This window comes from Chaetodon auriga, chromosome 9 (genome assembly GCF_051107435.1).
Source record: "Chaetodon auriga isolate fChaAug3 chromosome 9, fChaAug3.hap1, whole genome shotgun sequence".
Taxonomy (NCBI): Eukaryota; Metazoa; Chordata; class Actinopteri; order Chaetodontiformes; family Chaetodontidae; genus Chaetodon; species Chaetodon auriga.
The window spans coordinates 8,440,205-8,462,962 of NC_135082.1; the positions used below are offsets into that span (position 1 = coordinate 8,440,205).

At 44.5% G+C, this 22,758-nt stretch overlaps 1 protein-coding gene across 1 annotated transcript in view; it reads right to left on the bottom strand.

Annotated features, from left to right (window-relative positions):
• Nucleotides 1-22,758, bottom strand: part of gpc3 (glypican 3) — a 97,229-nt gene that overhangs the window by 15,301 nt on the left and 59,170 nt on the right. Inside the window, exons 4-6 of the mRNA XM_076738951.1 lie at nt 16,901-17,040; nt 16,262-16,387; nt 12,026-12,137 (exon numbers count right to left, since the gene is read on the bottom strand). Coding sequence (XP_076595066.1) covers nt 12,026-12,137; nt 16,262-16,387; nt 16,901-17,040 — 378 coding nt within the window. The remainder of the gene's footprint in view (nt 1-12,025; nt 12,138-16,261; nt 16,388-16,900; nt 17,041-22,758) is intronic.

The following is a 22,758-nucleotide window of genomic DNA, read 5'->3' on the forward strand; positions in this document are numbered from 1 at the left end:
GATTGAGAGCCCTGCCAAGGTAACAGATGTGCTAAATTCCAGCCGCCTGCCCTCCAAGCCTCCTTTCATCTCACCGCTCTGCCTCCTTGTTTGTTTTTTTATTGATTTCCTTCCTATCTGCATACGTCAGCATGCATTTTTTGTTGTTGTTTTTGGTTCTTTTGCCTGTCTGTGGAAGAAAATTAAGTTCATATGGGCCTTGTCTCAGGTCAGCTGTGTGTTTGTGTGTGCCCGAGACAGAGAGGCATAAAAAACCAGAGCTAATCACAGAGTTACGTCAGTCAGAAGATAAACAACCCTGTTGCCTTCGCCTGCATATACAAACCAGTGAATCTGGGTTTTACAAGTGACATAAACTCAAAGTTTAGAAAGGGAACACACATCACCTTGTTCCCAGCATGGCTGCCCAACAAACCTCCATTCATTTCACAAGATTGAGGCCATACACGCAGGATGAACACAACATTTCTAAAAGCCTGGTCACTTGGACCGAGGGATGGACAGATAGTAATTCACAGAGAGCACGGATGAGCCATAGGAATATTTGGACATCTGTTTGAGGCATCTAGCAAAGCGCCACCTGTTGACAGAGCAGAGCCCCGAGGTGTCCCATTAAAACATGTCCCAGAAACAAACTCACCGCACGATGAATGAGCGTTTAATTTACTGAACTGCTTTCTTAAAGACAGAACCATGTTTGCCTGCATTTGTCGGAGTCTTTCACAGATTTACAGAGGTCCTGAAATTCCTTCTCATGGTCTGTATCCTGGCAACTCAGTAGGACTTTGGGAGGGGAGGGGCGCCTCACGAACCAATTAAAAGGCAAACAAACACTTGTAAAGCAGAGAGAGAAAGATGTGGTTCAGGGTATTTTAGAACAAAACATAAAAAAACAAGGTATGAGGAGTGAGGGGAAAAATACTGCCCCCGCTTAGAGCTCAGTCTGTGTGAACACCGCCATGTGTGACTCACCACCTGCCAGCATACACACCAACTCGCCTCAACACACAAACAGACGCGCTGTCCTCTGATTCACTGTACGCTGATGGTAGAGGAAACACGAGTATGTGAGTCCATTGAGGAAGAACTTCAGCACTACTGCTAACATCAGCACGCCAACATGCTCACAATGATGGCGTAAACACATGTCATCAGTTATGCAAATATTTGGTTATTATCCACAATATTGGACAAATTGATATTTTAATTGTCAACCTCATGGTGACAGGAGAAGGGATTAGGATTCATTCTCTCGCGACCATTAATGTCTGAACAAAATTTCATAGCAGTCTAGAGATATTTCAGTCTGAAGCAAAACATGGTGACCAAGCAGCACTGCCATCCCTACAGCCATGCTGCTAATATCACGAAAAACACAACCATCTGCAGCTTCTGAGAATTTTGCTTTTGGAATTAAAATCCAGTTTCAGACACACATGTGAGGGAAGTGCAATCAAGACCATACAAGCTATAAATAGCGACAGATGAACAACAGATGAAAAAACAATTAAAAAAAAAAAAGGGGGTTGTGGGAATTAAAAACAGAAATTGGCTGCGTAATCGTCGCAGTGGCGTAAATGAGCCAAAGCAGCAAGCCTTACCCTTCTTCATGGGGGGGGTGGAGGGCAGTACCTCTGTGGCAGGGAGCTGTGGCTTCTGCCCACTGGCTGACTGCCTCTGCCATGGCTGCGGTAGCCGGGAGGGGTGGGATGTATGTTTGTGTCGAAAGTGACGCTGCGCTTTTGGCATGGCTGAGCCGCAGCGTGATCCCGTAAGAGCCTCCAGATTTACCACAAGAGGGAGAAACCTCAAGTCACTCTTGGCTGGAACCTTCCGCAATTAAAAAAAGCAAAAGGAAGCAGGGAGGAAACAAATAAAAGAGACATTTTTTTGGAGAAATGCTCAGTATGTTTTCCATTAGGAGAGGAGATCTGGCGTTCTCACCCCTTCCTCCTCTCTCTCTCCTCTGTGTTTAGAGAGTTGCACTGGGAGCTTGCTTGGACAGACAGCTGGACACACAGTAATCAGGGTGGCTATAGGCATCCCGCAGGCCACAGGGTTCACCTCCCCTTAACACAAAAGCGCAAGTCACACCAAGGAAACACCGGCTCAAAGGCTGCACACAAAGCCCAAACATGTGGCTGATTGCTCAACGCAGGCCAGCCCAGACAGAGACACAGAAACCGCAAGTCTGTCACTGCCTCCCACACATGACATGAACTCCACACAGGGTCACTGTTCGACACGACAGCTGCAACCGAGTCCCAGAGCCCAGCCACTGGTTGACCTGCGCTGAGAGGAATCAACCTGCGCTCACTGATCATCAGCTGGGGTCTTTTACAGTACATGAGCTGGCAATTAAGTTCACATTTGCTCATAAATCACAGAGATAAAGAACAAAATCTGAAGATAAGAAAATGAATATCTTACTATGAATGTAGGGACTTTTGAAGTGAATGAGTGACGTTGGGAGTGAACTCGGAAAAGATGAGTAATGAAGACAGAGTGCATATAGGAAAAATGGGGCTTGTTGTCAGTGTGTGTGATTGGGATCAGGCCCTGTGTTATGTCCTCCTCTCCGTGCTCAGGACTTGTCTGGACAAGCTGCTCATGACTCGGCCCAGACGGAATCTGCTGCCCTGAATGTTTCTATCAATGCCTCAACACATCTTGTCTACAAATCTAATCTACAGAACTTCAGGCTTCAGTTCCCAAACAGACCACTGCTTACCAAACACTCACAACAAGAGCAATGGATTCGCTGTCTAATGTTGATGACTTCCATAAACTCTCTGTGTTGAAGGCTTAAAATGCACACAATCAACACGTGCAGTTTGTAGTATGACATAATTATGAAAACTGCTGATTTTGGGGTTTATACTCATTCTGTGAAGCTACTTTAATGAGTATTTTTATATGACAATTGATCAGATGATCATGTGTAAAGTGAAATGGGTCACAGAAAATTATCAAAACTCTGCAGTTCCTCTCAGCTCTACACAGCTTTTCAGCATCGTCCAGTGCACTGTTTTGGTTTTATGTCCCCAAAATTCAGCGTTTTAGCTTTCATCGATCTTGTATTCAATTTGAGCAATTGCTGAGATATAAAAACAAGCTTACATTGCCACAACAAAGTAGGGCCAGAAACAAGTGTTTAACCAGTCAGATTGGTCGTATTCAAGATAACCATTTAGCCAAATGACCTAAACCACTTTGTTTGGAAGGAAAACCAAAAGTGAAATGTTCTAATAATAATAATAATAATAATAATTAATAGTAATAATAATAATCCTTCATTGCAGAGAAAAACTGCAGAAATACAACTACGGCAAGCACCGCATGTCAAACTTCACAATGAAGCCTATCTGTAATCTGATGGATGTTTACAACGTTCAGTTTGATGACTAATAACTTTACTGTTCGCCAGCATTTTGTTTACAACCTGTCTAATCTTTTAGTGTTTTTTTCCCTGTTACATTTCTTTTCAGCAATGTTGCCATTCTGAAATCTCAATGTGATTTACACAGTCACTGCAATATTATGGTCCTCAATAGACAAAGTGAAATGAGGCCCGAATTGCACGAGTTACCCTTTAATTTCTACAGTGGCCGAGAGGCTGGTTCTCAAGTGGGAGAAGTCATCAGTTTGTGTATATTATCATGTAACAGGCATCCTTAAGGCATTCAGAGCTCTGGTTAAAAATGACAAACTGCTGCATTTTACACTGGGACTTGAAGAGTGTACTGTTTGTCTCCTGAGAGCTGCTGTAAAACCAAAAACATACTGTGTAGTAGAATTTATATTTTTAAACCAGTGTAGGAGCTGATGCCCAGATGCGTAAGACTAATCAAACAGAGGACTATTTTTGGTGATAATGAAGGAAATGGACTTTCCTGGCACCTAATCCCCTCATGTACACTGAGCTGCTGCCCTTGTGTCAAGTTTGCAGACGTGCTATTTGGAGGAGGGAGCCAGGAGAAAAGCAGGGGAGTGGGAATGAATGAGGGACACCATGGGAGAAAGACTGACGGTCAGACAGAGGAATGACAGGAGGCACTTTTCACAGAGTGAGTCATGGAAAAGCTCCTCAGCACGCTGACAGGCAGAGCGACGTTTCGGACGACACGGCCTGCCCTCCAGTCCCACCCGCTCTCCGCGACTCATTACTCAACTTTTATGGACTCTGAAATGTAAAGAGGAGGGGAACCGATGCTCTCTCATTCTCTTTTCCCTTCCCCTGTATCTGTCCGTGGTCAAGTATGTCACGCAGCGGGAGCCCAGCCTCAGACAGTTAATGCAGACAAGATTAATTTCCTGATGTTAATTCCAGTTGGAACAGAACACAGAGGAAAAAAAGTAGCTCTCCAGTCCCGTGTTAAACTGGGCGTGTGTCCACTCCACCTTTCTGACTAAGCCCATAAAGCTATTTCCAGATTTCTCTAGATTGGACTGAAACCTGATTGAATATTTAGACTATGCTGGCAGGGACTTTGTTCCTCTTCTGGATAATAACTGAAAGCTAATGAAAACTATACATTTTTCATAGCAGATGGAGTAAATTCTTGCCAGCTCTGGAGGAATAAACCACTGTGTCTTCTCTGATCCATACAGGGTATGAATACACAGGGTTAAGTCCCCGCTGTGTTAAATACATTTGGTATGACAACAATTTTCAGTCTTTTTTAAGGCTAACCAAATGAAAATCTTCCCTTATGTCTGTGAATATGCCTGATTGTCTGCATGGGGTTTAATAGTTTAAAAAGTCTCATTCCTGCACAGGCCACTGGTTGCTAAATCAGATTACGCCCTTCAGACAATCTCTTTTTGTCTGCTGCTCGTCTGCTTTACACGTTATCGCCGTGGTTCCCAGAGTCATGTGTTGCTAAGAAACCCTCCATTTCGACATCAGCAGACCATCACTGCAGGTCCCATGATCACACCTAGCAGGAGCCGGCGGACACTCGGTTGGGTATGCGGGTGATAGTTGTGTGGAAGAAGTTGCTTGTGCTTGCACAAGCTTCAGTGGGCTCTGGGGCTTCAACCAGCTGCTCTAGGTTGGCCTGTTGCAGAAATCCTTAGAAAATTGCTTTAGAGTGCTAGAAAATAGCAAAATGGAGGCAAAGAGGGAGACGTAGAAGAGAAGAAGAGAGAGAGAGAGAAAGAACTACCACATACTGACATGGGTTTCTAGCAAGAAGTAAAGGCATAGAGGCAGGAGAGGGAATGATCAAGCTATGGAGCGCTAACACTTTGACAGGTCCAGAGAGGAGCCTCTACTCTGCTGTGCCCCCCAGAACACCACCGCCCCAAACAAAAGGCAGAGGAGGAACAGAGGAGGTCCCTGACCCTCACAGAGAGACCCTCTGATGACCTAGCAGAGACAGGAAACAGGAAGTGTGACCCCTTGACCTCTTTAGGGGGGATCCTGTTACACAGCAACACGTGACTGTGCCCAGTGACAACAAGGCCAGGATGTGTGGATCAGATCAGAGGGTGCAGCAGGAAGACTCAGCTGTTCATGTCTCTGCTCTCTGACAGCTCAAAGAAATATTAGATTGAGAGCATGAAAAGCCTGCAGCACACACACGCGTAGGTAACGACGTGTGTGCTGTGGCTCCTTGTTACCGAGCTGGCTGCCTGGCTTGTGCAGCAGGGTTTTTATAAGCCGGCTGTGTGATAATTATACCCAGTGGGGTGGTAGTGGTGTGGGAGCAAAGGGGTGGAGTGGGTACAGAGAGGCGACCCTGCTTTAGGCCTCGGGGCTGATGGTGGGGGGGGTGAGGCGGGGAGAACGAGGAGACAAGGAGGGAGGGAGGGAGAGGTGGAGGTATGGAGGTATGGAGGTAAGGAGGAATGGGTGGCAGTGGTAGAGGGGATGGTTGGGCCTCATTAGGAGGCAGACTAATTGGGAGGAAAAGGGCCCTCACATGCTCTGTCTGACCTCCCAGCCAGCAGGGGAGAGAGCTGGAGTTCGAGAGGGGTGTGTGTGTGTGTGTGTGTGTGTGTGTGTGTGTGTGTGTGTGTGTGTGTGTGTGTGTGGTGTATGGTGGGGTATGTGATAGTTGGATTCCAAAAGTTAAGGAACCATAACTCCCTATAACTCCTCAAATCCTAAACTTACCATGCAGTCAGGAGTCTGAGGAAAGTGAAAGGATAACATGCGTGTGTGCTGCCCTAACAGGGATACCGACTCTGCCTCCACAAACAGCCTGCAGCTCCTCAGAGGTTTACACCAGGTGTCACACTTCATTTAAAGAACCCTCGTGGCTTCTCCCTGCTCACAAATATAGCGCCATAACAGCTCTCCTTCCTCCTCCTCCTTCCCGAGCAGTCGTACTTCACACACATAAAAACTAGGAAGGCGAGAGGACAAAGGCCCCTGAGGGGGTATATTAAATAACGCTTCAAAAACCCTCAGTAAATAACATCAAACAGAAGTCAGCCTCTGAGTGGAGCGACCATAATGGCCAGGTTAGCAAGTGTAAGTTTACAAAACAGCAGGCCTAGTCTGACACCCATGGTGTCTATTAGTCTGATTGTAAGCACACCCTGTAGGAAAAGGCCACCGCATGCTGGCCTTGTCATGAAGCAGCTTCCATCTAATTATAATACACATTGCACTGTATTTATTCAGACTTTTCAAAGAGTCCTTGAAGTGCTGCTTTATTTTATAGCCACTCGTATGTTTACATGTCACGGCTATATATCAGCTGGAAATGTATCTGCTGTAGTTATATTTCTAACTATGTGTGTGCAAGATTAACTGCTGCAAGTGTGCACAGTAAAAACTGGCCTAGCTGAAGTGTGTGTGCGCGTGTGTGTGTAAGCGTATTCTGTGCAAGCATGCGCGAGGTGACGAGCACACGCTGCCCAGGCTCCGGTGGCTCGGAGGAAGTGAGACTGCGTGATGGAATTTGTGGCGCTCGGGATCTGGTTTATTTTCCACCCTGGATTCTTGTCCTACCTGCAGGATTTTCCCAGGTTCTGGCTTCAATTAGACTGGGAAGCAGGAGGAGAGGAGGGGGATCTAGGGCTTTAGGAGAGGGGGAGAAGGAGGGGGCTGGAGGAGGGAAGGGCGACAGAGCTGGAGTCTGTCACACACAACTCAGCACAGCTGGAGAGATGGAAAGAAAGGCAGTGAACAGGAGAGAGAGAGAGAGAGAGAATGCTGGAAGTAAAAGCTAAAACGTTCGAATACGGTGCTAAGAAAATAAAAGCTTTGGCACGCACCGTGAAGACGCTCGCTACTCTTGAAATGACAGAGCAATTTTAACAGCGTCAGATGAAATAATTGTGTTTTGCCGAAAGGGATTCATAAAAATCATCAACAAAGATGTGTTTCATATCCGTGGTATTCCAAATGAATCGTCTCCAAAGAGAGTCATACAGCCAAGAAGAGGCTGTCAGAATAATCCCAGGAGGCCTGACCCTCCAAATGGCAAACTCATCTGACAAATGAGTGGGAAACACTCTGTAATCAAAGACCAATCACATAATTGCTCTATTTTGCCACTAGCTCAACCATCTCCTGTGAGATTAGTTGTTCAGAGGAGAAACCCGATACTCTGGGAAGTTAAACAGATGTTCTGAAAAACAAACTCATCTCCTCAGAACAAGAACACATCACCAAAATAATATGTTCTAATTTAAGAGTGCTGACTCCAGATAGGCTCTGTCTCTCCACAGGGGAACTCACTCGGCCAGCTTTTACACAATCCAAGTTTGGATGCAGTGTCACAGTTAACAGCAGAGTTCTCCTTAAGAGAACAGCGAGACCTGTCAGACTGGCATCACACAATATCGTCGACTAGATGTCACAGCCGAGGAAAGCATGTCGACGCTCGTCTTTATCAGCTTTACCATAAACAGGGCACAGCGCGCAGACAGGACCTCACGCAGGAATTTCTAACACAGTGCAAGCATGCACAAAAATGTCCATGGGTCCTTGCAGTCCTGCGGTGTTTAAAGATTCCAAATTGAGAAGCAATAACCGAAGGAAAACGCCATTCCTCTTCATCCATTTATAGTGCACAGTTCACTTTCAACTTGGCGGCGGCTCAGTCATGACATCAGCTGCTTTAGGCGTGAGAAAACGATGTTTTAGAAGCTGAGGCGACTGGCTCAGAGATTTTTTTTTTTCTCTTTTGGTGTTTAGTTTAGCCTCACAGAGGCACAAAGGCAAGGGTCTCCCTGCCAGACTGTCCCTGTATCTGCTGATACTCTGATCAACACTGACAACGTGAGAAATGACACATTTCCGCTGCATAGTTGCATTTCACAGGGCCATCGTCACGGAGCACTTAGGAGTGGAGGAATGAAACATCAGGGGGATTAAAGTGGGGAGGAAGCGGATTCTTTGGAGGGGTCCCATGTTCCCCTCACTGTTGGAGAGTGTAGCCCCTATATTTTATGACACAGTCTCACATACTGTGGGCTGGGACTGATTCGTGGTTAGAAAGTGGGTCAGTACAAGCTGGAAGAACCATTGATTGTGTTCTCTGTTCGAGCCAAAAGGGGAATAATGATCATTCAAATGGAAAACGTGTGCAGGATAAAAGAGCCTCGTAGGACTTGTAAAGGCCTGTATGCGAGTGACCCGTGTCCTGAATGTGGAGCTGAATGCATATAAAGGACAATAACGTCCACATTCCTCAGCCCGCAGCTCTGAACATACTGTACACGGCGCTCCGACACACAGACGACATCACGAGACTGAAATAGTGCAGTTTTTAATCAGCATGGCACTCTCCTGGTTGACTTCCAGGAACATTACACATCTCATTGTTGGCCTGTCCTCATACATTCTGCACATAAACAGGGCAGATGAAAGTAATTATCTCTTGAGTTGTGGCCTGCTCTCTGGTATCAGATGGTTAATTAGTGCATTTGCTTTTAGCCCTGCAACATCCAGAGCTGGTGGTCTTTCAACTGACGGGGAGGCAGAGACCTTGTAAAACTGCTTTTAACTAAACAACATCACTTTCTCCAGTGCCTTCAGAGGTTGTTTACAACATGCCGGTGCAGAGCAGCTAGGACCGTGAAATACTGTGTGTAGTCAATAAACATTTAGCAGGAGTATAAAGCAAAGCTGCCTGACACCAGTTGACTCCACAGGCAGATATGTTTTTAGCCACACTAGCATCATCAGTCGGTCGGTCGGTCCAGCACTTTAATACCTCAACAAATGCACTAAAATAAGATGTCGAACGTAGGGCACATTATAACTGCTAAACATCAGCATGTTATCATTGTTGTTTGCATGCTGACATTAGCATTTAGCTCAAAACACTGACTTGCCTAAGTATAGCTTCAGAGAGCCACTAGTATGGCTGTAGATCAATTCTTACATTACTTTTTTTTTTTTTTTTTCAAATTTTAAAAACGCATATCCAAACGGTTAGAGAAAATAACAGGAACAGCTTACAAAATAATGAAAATGGATACGTAAACATCATAAATTGAAAACTGAAAAGTTACCATGAAGTTGAGCGAGCTCTCTCAGGAACAAGAAAACTCTGATATTGTTAACTTCCCAAAAGGGAGATTTTATTGCAGGACAAGTGTATTATATTGCATCATATTGCAAGGCGTTCCTGTTATTTTGTACACCCCAGTATTGTGATGATTTGTAGTAAAAATATTTATGTAATCTCATTTCTGCACAAATGGCGATGAGTCATAAACAGTTTTACTGCACATGAAATATGCACTCAAGCACAGTCAGTCTTTTGTCAGATGTTAATCCAGTTCATTGAAGTTGAGATCTAAAGGGAAGTTCGAGTTCAGGCAGAAATGTACTTGACTCTGTATGTATGGTCATCAGATATGGGATTAAATGCTCCCCTGTGAATAGCTAATCTGCATAAATATCGTATGTAAACAGACTGAAAACCCACAAATGTCCACATGTACACCACGTCATCAGTACCACATGGGAGTCAATGAGAAATATTAGTTTACTGAGAGAGAGAGAGAGAGAGAGAGAGAGAGAGAGAGAGAGAGACACACACACACACACACACACACACACACAGGGAGAGGGAGTGTGACTGTGTCCATGTTTCTGAGGGATTGTTTGAATGTCTGTAACACAATGAGCTCACTCATTTCACCAAACCGCATTTTCTTGCAAAATCTCATCAAAAGCCTATCAGGAACCTGATCTACACGGTAAACAGTCTGCGCTGCAGCAGCTCTGCTTGTAGCCGTATGGATACAGATGTTTGCCCCCGTCAGAGCAAGAAGTCTTGAAAGGCTTATTACGTTAGCATGCATGTGTGTGCATGTCCTGTGTTTTTAACATTAAAGGAATATTCTGGTTTATTACCACTTGGATGTTATTTCTGCTGCTTTGGCCATCATTCCTGTTGGAATTTTAACGTCATACTCAACAAGTTAACTGCTGAGATCTGGGAATGTTTCACATTGCAAAGAAGTGAGCAGGAGCAAGAAGCAAACACAGTCAGACAATCATTTCAGGGAAACGTCCAGGTTAGAAAAATTTAGGTGAGCAGCAAAATTATTACCCAAACTGTGCATTGCAATCATATTTTAAAGACCAAAATTCTGCTTGAGCTTTGACCTAACATGCTTACCAAAGTTGGGTTCACACACAGTTTTCCTGTACAATGACGGATTTTTCTGACATATACACTCACTTTTTGTTTTACCAGAAAATAAAGTGGCTTGGACAACCTGGCATAACAAGTTGTGAGTTTGCTCCCTGATCTCATTGGCTACAGGAAAATGCAATATTTGAGTAGAAAGGGTGCTCTGAACTATAAAAAAACACCCATGTTTTTATAAACTGCAACCATCTTTTAAACCTTCATAAAACATTTAGAGTCAGATATAGGAGGAATTGTGCGCATTTTGAAGAGGGTGAAGAGTAAGGAAACACTAAGCACTCCTGTCCAAGTAACGCTCCTTTCGCTTACAGCAGGACTAAGTGTGAATGAGCTAATACAGCTAAAGTAATTGAGAAAATTACAGCGTCTCAAACCACAACCCTCTGTATTTTTCTTGCAGGTCTCTGGCTGTCAGGGAGTGGAGGAAGGTCCACAGTTGCTTGTTGGATCTCCCATCTTGTTTAAACAGGAGAGAAGGATTGTAATCCACTGTGACAGGCCTGTAGCACTCAGAGGCTCAAACACACACTTGCATACCAAAACGCACACACGCAAACACACTTTTCAGATGGGAGATGGTGTGTGTGTGGCAGGAGAGGGTGGGGGGGGCGGGGTGTGGTAGGTGGTCAGTGGCAATCCGACGTGTTGACAGCTATAAGTGCAACCACCAGGAACCTGGAAACACAGACAGATCTCTGGGCTGATACTTGTACCTACAGAGGCCGACTTTGAACCTACATGCAAGGATCTCTGCACTCAGTCAGTGCTCTCCAAAAGGTGGTTTCCATGGTGATGGCAGCTGTGAAAAACGGGGGCTTCTGCCCTGATGACAGCTGGGGCTCACTGTGGATGGAGGACGTAATGCTTGGCCGTCACAACAACCCCCATCTCCCTCAGAAAAGGAGTCCTCGTCTGGTTGCCACTCCGATAGATTTGTGTTTAATAGGAGTTTGTTTTCGGGGTTTTTTTTAGACAGAAAATAAAATGTCTTTCCAAAAAATTTCCTGTTTCATCGATTCTAAAAAGGGTCGGGCTGTGACATCACCTTGGACACAGCTTGTCGATGGAGTTTCTCTGAAATATGAACTAGACAGCACAAAGCCTCTTCATTTCACATCTTCACCTGTTCTTTGCTGACCCCCACTGGAGCTGCAGAGTAAGACCTGCAGCAGCTTGGAAATCGATGTGCAATTGTGAACCAAGAGGCAGAACTAATGGTAAGGTAAACTCTCACACCTCCGCAGAGGAGTGGGCAACTTCCACAGAGACACTGCTTATTGGAAGCGTTTAAACCTCCTGTTAAAACACAGTTAAACACAAGACTGCACAGGAACAACATGGCGTGTGGTGCACGTACAAACACACAAAAACATGGACGACACATGCACACAGCTCACCTGGTTGATGTGTTTGAGTTTGTCTATGATCTGGCTGATTACTGGCTCCGGGGGCTTGTTGCTTCGGGACTCGGAGCCGGGATGCGATCGCTTCAGACCAGGCCCGGGAAACCTGACAGAACAGGATGGATAGATGAACACTCACATGTTTCTGATTTTTTAGAGGAGTTTCACTTAATTTAGAAACTTCTGTGTAGGCTACATGCATGGAAAGCGTAATGACCACTGCTCCATCACTCCAAACAAGGTTTTTATCACAGTGTTGTGTTGATACGGTGAATGACAGCTCTGTTGGTTTTTAGTTTAGGGGCCGATTTCCAGAGCTGGAAAGTTCATTTGTAACTCGACCCAAAGAAAGGGCTGACTTTTCCATCACTGAAGGCATTACGTCTAGAAAGTTGAACAGGAAATAACATTTATCATGTTTCAAGTTATATTTTTAGTAAAAACCATGGAGACTGCACACTTCTTTGAAAGAAACTACTGATGTTCATCACTGTCCCTTATCAGGATATGTACTCAGACTGAGGCATTATACATAAAATTTGATTCATAGACATCATGATGTAAAAACATCCTCAAAGGAGTTTAACCATTACGCAAAGTCCAGCTGCTAATTAATTTCATGGCACATTAAACTGGACAATTAATGGCTTTTAATCATCTCCATGTAAGAGGGCATTAGCAGAGATGTACTTTTGTCCTGCTTTAGCGGTGAGGGTATATTAAAGCACAGCTAGCCTACAGGCAGGTGCTTACATGTCTCTCTGTGTAACTGAGGAAACACAGCTCTGTTGACACGTGTACATGTCATCAAGAGGAGGAGCTGGTGAGTGTCAAACTTTCCTGCAGGTGTTTTCTTCGCTTTCAGGAGTGCCAGGAATTAACTCCTTCCCGCTACAACATCACAGCTTTGGGGGGGGAGGCTAACTCACTCCTGCACGCATGAGACAAGCGTGTTTAGATGAACTAGAGTCCACGTGGTGGCGAGGGCAGAGGTCATATCTCAGTGTAAATGTCATCAGCTATACTGCTGCAAATGTTGGAGAGATGAAGGACAAATGGACAGGAGTGGGCAAAACTGATTTTGAAAGGTTAGCGAGAGAGAAAAGGGCCTTAAAAAATGTATGTGTGTGTGCAAAGTATGAGGTCATTGTCTTTTCTCATCTCTGTGACACAGCCCTGAGCAGACACACACATACACACACACATTCACACCTTTCACCTGCCATCTCCATTCATCAGTCTTCCACTCTGCCTGAAGTGAGACTTTTCATTAAACTCAAATTACATTTCCCCAGTTATTTATTCTTCTTATTAGCCATGATCTCACCCCCCCTCCGCTGCTAATTAGCACATTAATAATGGAGGGAGATGTGTGATCCATTTAGAAGAGGAAAAGGGGAAATATGGGTCGAGGAAGGAGGATTACGCGAGGGAGATTTTGAGTGAAGATAAGGAGCAGAGGCAGGTTAGCGTTCCACATGATGGATGCCAGTCAGATAATAATACCGAGACGCAATTTAACTGTTTTTCACCATTGATCGCTCCAGTTGTCAGCTCTCAGTTTGTTATCTGATCATCTCTGTGTTATTGTTTGCTGCTAGCAGATCTGAACAGACCAGTTAACTCCAGTGATAACCTAATCTAATCTAACACCAATTACTATGCTATGAGGTCCAGTGTGAATGAGCTGGCTCTCACATCAGAATAAACGACAAAAGGAGGAGAGACACGGGAGTCCAGGTGTTGAGGAAATAAATAATGGAGTCTGACGCTTTTCACACCACTTGATCACACTTCATGTCCCGTGGTGTGTAAACACTGTGGCTGTTACTGTTAATACACTGCACTTCTTCTGGCTGAATGCCATATTGAGCAAAAACCGAATCAAATTTAGATGATATCATGAAAAGAGCTGCAAGGGACTGTGCCGAAACTACCGGAGTGGCACAAAGCTTCAGAGCTATTCATGTTTTCTGTGAACCTTGGTCCCGAGACAGGTAACAAACAAACAAAAAAACTATGACAGCCTCCCTACAACATGTGAAAATGTTATTTACAGTCATGTTAGTTGGCATGGCTCGAGGGATGGTGTTAGCCCATCTGTCTGTCGGTCCACAACAATAGGTTGGAAGACACAGATATGGAACCCACAGAACGTACTCTACTCTAATGACTTTGTTGATCCCTGGCTTTTCCTCTCGTGTCACCATGAGGCTCACATTTGTGTTGTTTTTAGTGAAATGTTTGTAGTGAAATGAAATTGCCGTTCCTGTTCCCCTCAGGAGGAATTGTGATTACTTTAGTGATCCCTTCACATTTCCTTGAACAACCCCACAAGATCAAAATTATAATCCAATACTTTGTTTTTTGACCAGATAACTGCAAAAGCTAGAATGCTAGCATGCTAAACTAAGATAGTTGAGATGGTAAACATTACAGCTGCTTTACATCAGTATGCTAGCATGCTGGCATTAGTATTTAGCTCAAGGCAAAGCTGTACAGCCTTACAGAGCTGCTAGGATCAGCATGGCTGTCAGTCTCCCATAAACAAGACAATCGGACTCAACAGCAGTTGAAAATGAGCCTTTTGGTTAACACTGGCACATTTTTATCATACATCTACAATGCTGCTGATCAGTGTGTATAAACACACACAATTAAAACCCTGATACAGAGACAGAATGTTTGCATATTGCACCTTTAAGTGAAGGTTGTCTTATTATTGTAACTTTTTCTTTAACTGTTAATTGCAAAAGAAGACTGAAATAAAATATCAATTTAGGACAAAAAAAAACAAAAAAAAAAACAAAAACAATATCGTCCCCCTTTTCTGACCCCCCCCCCCCCTTCATATTCATTTTCATACAGCCCCTAAATTAAATTGTCATAGTTGACACAGCATCTTATCTTCTATCACATATCACACACAAGTTTACACTGTCATTAGATCCAAAAGAGGAATGGAAATGTAATGTTTTGAGCCGCCATGGCGTCACATCTGTTATCACAGTTAATCGGTGTAACGCTCTTTGATGTGGTGAAAAGAGGTGCTCTTCTGATCTGGGCTCCAGGTGGGATGGTAAACATGTCTGATAAAAAGCGCCACATTTAGCTCCAAAGATCACTCCTCAAGTATCAGAGACATTCAGTACCCGACCCCTCCAGCGCTCACCCCCCCCAGCCCACCCGCCCAATCTAAATTTATCTGCGTGAGACAATATGAGAATGAATGCCAGGTTTGGCTCTGGAGAAGGTCCTCTCTGGGAGGATAATGGAAGATGATCCAGAACAAATCTCAGAGTGAAAATGGACCCGCAGTGAATTTGAGGACACGTGCCCTCGCAGACACAGAGAATTGCTTGCCGCGAGACATTGTAATCTTTCCATCATTTGGTCTCCTTTCCCGCCTCCCTGTACCTTCCTATCGCACTGTTTGGTCCAGCTTGTAATCACACCCTCAGGACAGCTTTGCCCTCATGCCAACCTGATGCCTCCTCCTCAGACTGAGCTTCTTTTCTGTCTTTGTGAGAGACTCTCTTTCAGCAGTTTGAAAAAGCTCTGAATTTTTTCTCTGTCCATCTTTGGGAAAAGAGGTAAAACATTAACCTGCAGCGCTTCTTGTCTGAAATGTGTGCCTCCGCATTGATTAAATTCTACACATAATTTACAAAGCAGGCAAGAAAAAAGAATGATATCTAGAACTATCTAAGCCAAATTGAAATTGGGGCCCGGCTGACGGCGTGGGCGAAAAGGAAGAGGTTATGATGTGTGGAGCCCATGGACAGAGGTGAAGTGAAATATTGCGAAAACCAAATGAGGTTCTGCATCGTGCACAGGAGATGCTGGACGACGGAGGAGAGAACGATCGAAACAGCAATTAACTAAGCGAGAAGAAGGTGACAGCACGCCTGACATTAATAACATCCCATAGAGCCAAAGTCAAGATTTACACTCACACTCAGTGGGAGAGGGGGGCCCTCGTGTGAAGCTCATCAGCTCTGGGCAAACTTACCCTTCAACTCACCTACACTCTCCTCAATGTGCTGCTGGAGTATCAGGAATTCAAGAATCAGAGCAGACTATTTGTATAACATTATTTAGCTTTCATCCTTTAGAAGGCTGATAAACATGAGTAGGACCGCGAGCAGTGCTAGATTGAGGACAAGTCTGCAGGCGCATTCAGGGCCCGGAGTGTGTTTTACAGCTACAGGCAAAGAGACACTGATTTACCTGTCTGTCATCTCCTGCCCATTCCAGCAGAGGGAGTGGTTCGCTGGTGCAGGCTCACGGCTGCACAGCGCCTCCCCAAGACCACTGTAGAAGGAGCTGAAGCCTCTCAGGTTGGATATGAAGTCTCTGAAGCAGGCAGAGAACGGAAAACGCTCAACATAGAGAGAGACAATGAATAAAACTTCAGCTAATCTGAATATGACTCACACACATCAGCAGGGAGAAGAGGAAAAAGATCAACTGTCCTGGAGTGAGAGAAACAAAGAAAAAGAAACACAAAGAAGAAGAGGCAGAGATAGAAGAAGAGAGGGAATTCAGCTGGGTAACACTGAAAGCACGCTGAAGAGGCAAGAATAAGCAGTGCCTCTATTCCTAATTGACATTAATCTGGCAATTGTGCTGCCGAGGCCAGCAGCCCCGCTGGGCATTATTACACTGTTCATTTAAGCCTGTTATTGCATCAGGGGTGTTAAAAACACTCGAGTGGAGAAAGACTGAGTGCCACGAGGAAACAGGAGGAAACCTGTCCACAGTGTCAGGGACAGTATTTGTCTGTCAGGCACATATTGCTCCTGTAGTGGTCTGGAGAGCGACAGCTGGAAGGGTCTCAGTCTGGATTACGGCTCCAGATTTGCTCACCTGCGGAGACCAGCCAAGGTCTCATCCGAGTCCGAGGATGAGGGCTGCGCGTTGCGGGCTGCAGAGGCAGGATGGTGGGGAGGAGGGGACCCGACGGAGCGAGAGGCACGCTGAGGAGCGTTTCCACACATCCCGCTCACCTGCAGAGGAGAGAGGAGAAAATGAGATTCTGGGATTGAGTGAGTGAATTCAGGTCCCCAAACCTCTTCACCCCACTTATGTTTCATTGCTCCCGGTTCCTGGCCATAAGCCTGTTTATTCAAACTCTTAATAGCAGCAACACTGCAGACAGTAAGAACCTGTCAACCGCCAAACTGCCGGCCTTACTCAGCTGAGCCCCTCCGCAAATTGTCATCTGTTTGGGTTTGTTTATTTTTGGGAGGGATGAAAGCAGGGGGATTTGCATAACAAACAAGTCATTGTATCCTCTGCCAGCCGTTTCCGCCTTGTTCGAATTTGTAATCATAACACTCCAAAAACGCGAGCGTGAAAATAAGGCCTCTCGTTTGCGTCGTCTTTCCCCATATAAATGCCATTGTGTTTCCACACGGGACGACACAACAATAATAAATAAGAAGTCCCTCTCTGTCTCTTCGAGATAATGGACCTGGCACATTCTTTTCAGGTGCAATAAAAATGCAAATGGATGTTAATGTTTCGCTTGTGGTTTACTGATTTGCCTGAGGTTTAATTTCCCCCGGGGATTGTGGCTTAATTCTGCCATGTAATGTTAACAGCTAATTGTGCCCAGCTCCCCTTTAAGTGAATAGGCTGGCACCCCTGCTGCTGAATACTGATGTGACCAGATAGAGAAGCACTGGACATCTTTATCTGGTTGCAACCGAGGCCAGATACACACACTACACACACGCACGCACGCACGCGTGCACGCACACACTCAGATTCCCCAGCATAGACAAAAATGAATCACTTTATGCAATTACTCATTTGAACATAACACACCTAAACCCATTAACATGATAAACATCCACTCCTACATATATAAACACACGCACACTCACACTTTATAGCACACATGCTGACATACACAGAAATGCTGATCAGCTGTAAGATAGAATCATCAGGGTTAATCAATACAGCCTTGCCATCCAAGGATACAGCACGCACGCACACACACGCGCACACACACACACACACACACACACGCACACACACACACACACACACACCCCATTCTGATAGTCACAGATGGTTGAGTCTCCTACACCCAGCATCCCTGACTAGCCATCTCCACTAACGCTCCCCTACCATGCACTTGGAGAAAATCACACACACGCACACACACACACACTTCAGCCCATTGTCTCTGTCACCCCAGTCTCTCCCTCCACATCTTCCTCTCGTGTAATTCTCTCATTCTCCTGCGCCTGGAGCGAGTGTCGGCGCTCCCACAGGCCATGATTAATGTGATTGGAGCTGCGTTCCTCTTTTTGTTTGTGCGTTCCCAGGAAGCCGTAGGGGAGTTGTGGCACAAGGGAAAGACTGATTCAGCGCCGCCGCTTCCCCCCCCACCCACCGATTGTTTCCGGATTCTTCAAGGAAGGGGCTCATTAGTGGGGTATTAATATCACCCAGGGCTGGACTAACACAACCAACAGGAGAGTCTGCAGATAAAGCCTGCCTCAGCATGAGAGCTGGGAAATATCTGCACACTTTTATCTGCACCGAGCAGCCAGCCTCACTGAGAGAGAGAGGTGCTGACAGCCAGTAATACAACACACACACACACACGCACACGCACACACACACATACGTCAGCCTCACAGTCCACATGTTCGGGCACTTGCACACCTGCATCTTAGGTTCCATGTGGCCCTGTGCTTGTGCAAACATGGTGGAAAGGTGAACTCAAAACAAATCAATGGTAACGCACGAGGATGCTGACACTCTAATGTATAATCAGGATTATACATTCATCTTGATCCCAGTGAGTTATTAATAAGCAAACAGTTTGAGGAGGGAGGGTGGTACTATCAGTGTTGTAAAGGTGGCAGGGTGCCATGCACAGCTGTAACAACATACTGTAGAATGTTTGGTGAGTAATGTTTGTGCTCCTGAGGAGTCCAGGCTCAGGGGAGAGACTGAGTCAGCACTCAGCCCTCCTCCTCCTCCTCATCCTCCTCCTCCTCTCTGCATTGTTGTCACCAGCATAGAAACTGACTTGTGGTGAAATGCAGACATCCTATTTCAGCTGAAGCTCTTTTAAATTCTCCCAGTGAAGTGAAAACGTCTCACCATGTGTCAGAAGTAAAGTAATACCAGACAGCTATCATGGTTGTATCTTCAAACGGATCCTGTTCTGTCTGGGCTGGAAATGAGGAATATGGTGCAACAATATCTTTCAGTCCGACATGATGTAAATTGTTCTCAAATATCTCGAATTGTTGTTTTATTAAGGCAGACTATTTGGAGATTTGAATGGAAATTGCGGAGCAGTCGTTCCCAACCTTTCTTGTCTCATATATCCTATAAAACTAGCAGGGAACTGAAAACACATATAGCAGAGCAGCATAGTAACACCAGCATCACGAAATCCACCTCAGCTGCCAAGTCTTAGAAAATAATCATCCCATTTCATCTTTACACCGACATTAAATAGGTTTCCCTATTGTTGAAATGATCCATATACTGCGCATATGAAGCACTGAAATACACAGATAAAAGCTATTTACAGCATAAGACATGTACTCACGCAGAGTTTCAGGTAACTTGTTTCAGTCTAATCTCCAAATCTCACTAATCAGCTCAGCTCAGTATGCCTATTTAGTAAATCTACCGGTTCAGGATTCTCAGCTTCACATTAATGAGATCAACAAATCCCCAAATATTGTGAATATAATCATTTGTTTCTGGCACAAGGTTGGATTACAAAAGTTCCCCTGCATGGTGAGACCTGTAGTGTTGATACTAAAGCATGTAGGTTGACCTAAAATAGATGAGGAAGCTGTGCGGATCAGTCTGATTTAAAGTGAGACATTAGCTGTTTGCGAATCAAGGTTAAAGAGATGCTTGTAAGAAAAACGTATTTCACACTTCTGCAATTCCTGAAGCATTCAGAGCTGTGAAAAGCTATTAAAGCTTGATGTCTTTTTGATTTTATAGACATTGCTGCGGATGAAATAGTCAGATTTGTGGGTGTGAAGTAGGTACATGATGTTTTCATCAAAGAAGGGTGGAAAATGGGTCTGTGATGGGAATTTGATAGATTCGCCAAAAAGGCGCAATGAGGGGCAAATTGTCAGCGCTGGGAGAACAATAAAGATTTGATAAACGGCTTTTTAGTTCAGAGGATGTAACACAGATGTGGAATTGAGATTTGTAACCAAATGATCAATAATTATGTAGCATACAAATGACGATCAGTCAGTAAAAACATTACAAACACACTGTAGTTTGGTAAATATGGTTATTCACCCAAGATGGATAACTCTCTCACATTTGTATGGTAAACACACAATCCTCTGTAAAACAGAAACTTTTCATTTTTACACTTTTTCTCTAATGTGGATTAAACAAACCAGACAGAAAGTATTGAACTTAGGAGGAGATTTTGAACAACTTTTTGTAATTTGACTGGCACTTCTTTTAAAATACATATTTGTCTCATGCTTTTAAAGCTTAATTTAAACAGCACAAAAAACTGTTAATTCCATTATGATCAACTAAACGAACACATTGTTTATTTTTCATCATCAAGTCTAATTTTTCAATCATAAATGCAAATATATCTGCAATTTAAGTGGTCAGAAAAATGCAAATTGGCCTTTTAAGCGCCAGCATTTATCTGCTGTAATTCAAATCAATGATAGTAAAGTGCTAATAACTTTGATGGCATCTTACACCATTTATAAATATGATTCACTGCATGTTTGAAATCTCAAATGTCTGTAAAGCAGAGTTTGATTGTTGTGTCTGCTGTAGGCTACATGTCTGAAGGGTTAATAAGTAATAAAGATACAGCAGAGGTTTAATTAGTGCTCTTCTTTCCTCATCACAGCAACACTTCGGATGTGATTTGATCTGCCTCAGTTGTTTTCACGCGCAATGGGGAAAACAACAAAAACGAGAGATGATGAAAAACGTGTTATTGACAAAAAATGTTAGAGGCCCACGAAGACATATGCGATATTAGACTCATAATTAATCGCCAAACTGTATGGAGTGTGTAACAATACACAGCTGGTGTGCTCGGCAGTATATCTCCTCTAATCTTGGTCAGATCCATCATATTTCTGTCTCAGCCTACTTCCCGTCTTCATCTTAAGCCGAGGGGTCGCAGGGTGATGGATGTCTCCTTCACACCCTCCTGTCCTCCTTCCCCTTGGGCTCGCGCTCCACACTCTCCCCTTCATTCTTCTCCCTCCTCTTCCTCTCCCTCTCTTTCTCGCCGCTTCTCTCCTCTCTTTCTCCTCAGTAACTGGTAAAAATAGAGCTTCATAAATCATGCATCTTCTCTCACAGCAGCACATAAGAACGAGAGGAAAAGAAATAAATGGGAGGGGGGATGAAAGAGAGAGAGGGATGTTGAGGATGAGATGTAGAGACGAAGGTGGATGACATCAAACTCCAGGAGAGGGGTGGGAAGTTGACAGGGGAATAGATTGGAGCTGCAGGGCTCTTGGCTGCCCTCTCCGTCTCTCTGAACATTGGTTGATTCACGCTGGAGTTGCACCGGATGGAGGAAATGAATGTTAACATGCTGAGGAGCGGGCTGGCAGACGATGAGTGGTCATCTCCCCAGCAGAGTAACATGTTCACAGTCCACAGAGGAGAGAGGAGACATCTCTCTCACGCCACCAGGACTCTATTTCTCAGACTGAGTTGATCCGTTCGTCACCCTCAGTAGCAGCGGTCTGCGCTCTCACTGGAGGGGAGCTAAAGTGAGAGACCACGGCCGCAGCTCTCCCAACCATGTGAAACCGCAGAACAAGACGTACCGCTCCAAAGATCCGTTATGCTGCTGTAAAGAATGCTGTGAAAGATTAGTTCATGTCTCCACTTAAGAGCAACAGGCACACATCTCAAAGACAAGCAGACACCATTTTTAGACATATAGTCATCACCAATTTCTAATTAATCTAGAGTAGAGAAAATCAGCAGTGGCTTCAGTAGGCGATAAATTTGTCAGCTGTGTTCAGTGACAATAGAATTGACTGTAGTTAAAACCCTCAAGGATGCTCCAAAATCCAATTTCTTATCAGCTTTTTATTTCTTAATTAGTTATTGTACAATGTAATTAAAAAGAAAAAAAAAAAAACATATTTAAAGGCACTGTGTGTGTGGTTTGAACATCTCTGACTTTGGTGCCCCCCAGTGGCAATTTCGAAAGAGACACTGTGATAGCAATGTATGTAGATAGCCCCCCCCTACACCATGGATCTGAGCCATGGACGCTTCTGGTTTCAAACTGGAGACTGGCGCATGATGGAGGTCTACTGAATGCACATTTAATCTATGTTGAACCCATTCATGTGAGACGTCTCACAGCTAAATATCTGGTTGTCAGTGTTGGCAGAGATGCTAGTCTGCAGTGTACTTACATGCAAATCAAAAGCTGAACCGTACAATTACACAGAATTACATTGAGCAACTTCCAAATAAACGTTCACCTCTCGCCTTCTGTCCATACATGCACACTTTGCTTTCTGTTTCCTCCTCAATCTCTTTCACAATCTTTCTGCATGTCTATACCCACACACCCAGTCACTAAAGTCAAACACCGATGTTCAACCCATGTCAGGAGGAGGGTCAGGGAGAACGGTTGGCTCATGCACATTGCCTCATTCACACAGCTAACCATGTCACTGTTGGTCTTCATGGTGTAAGCTGAATAGGCT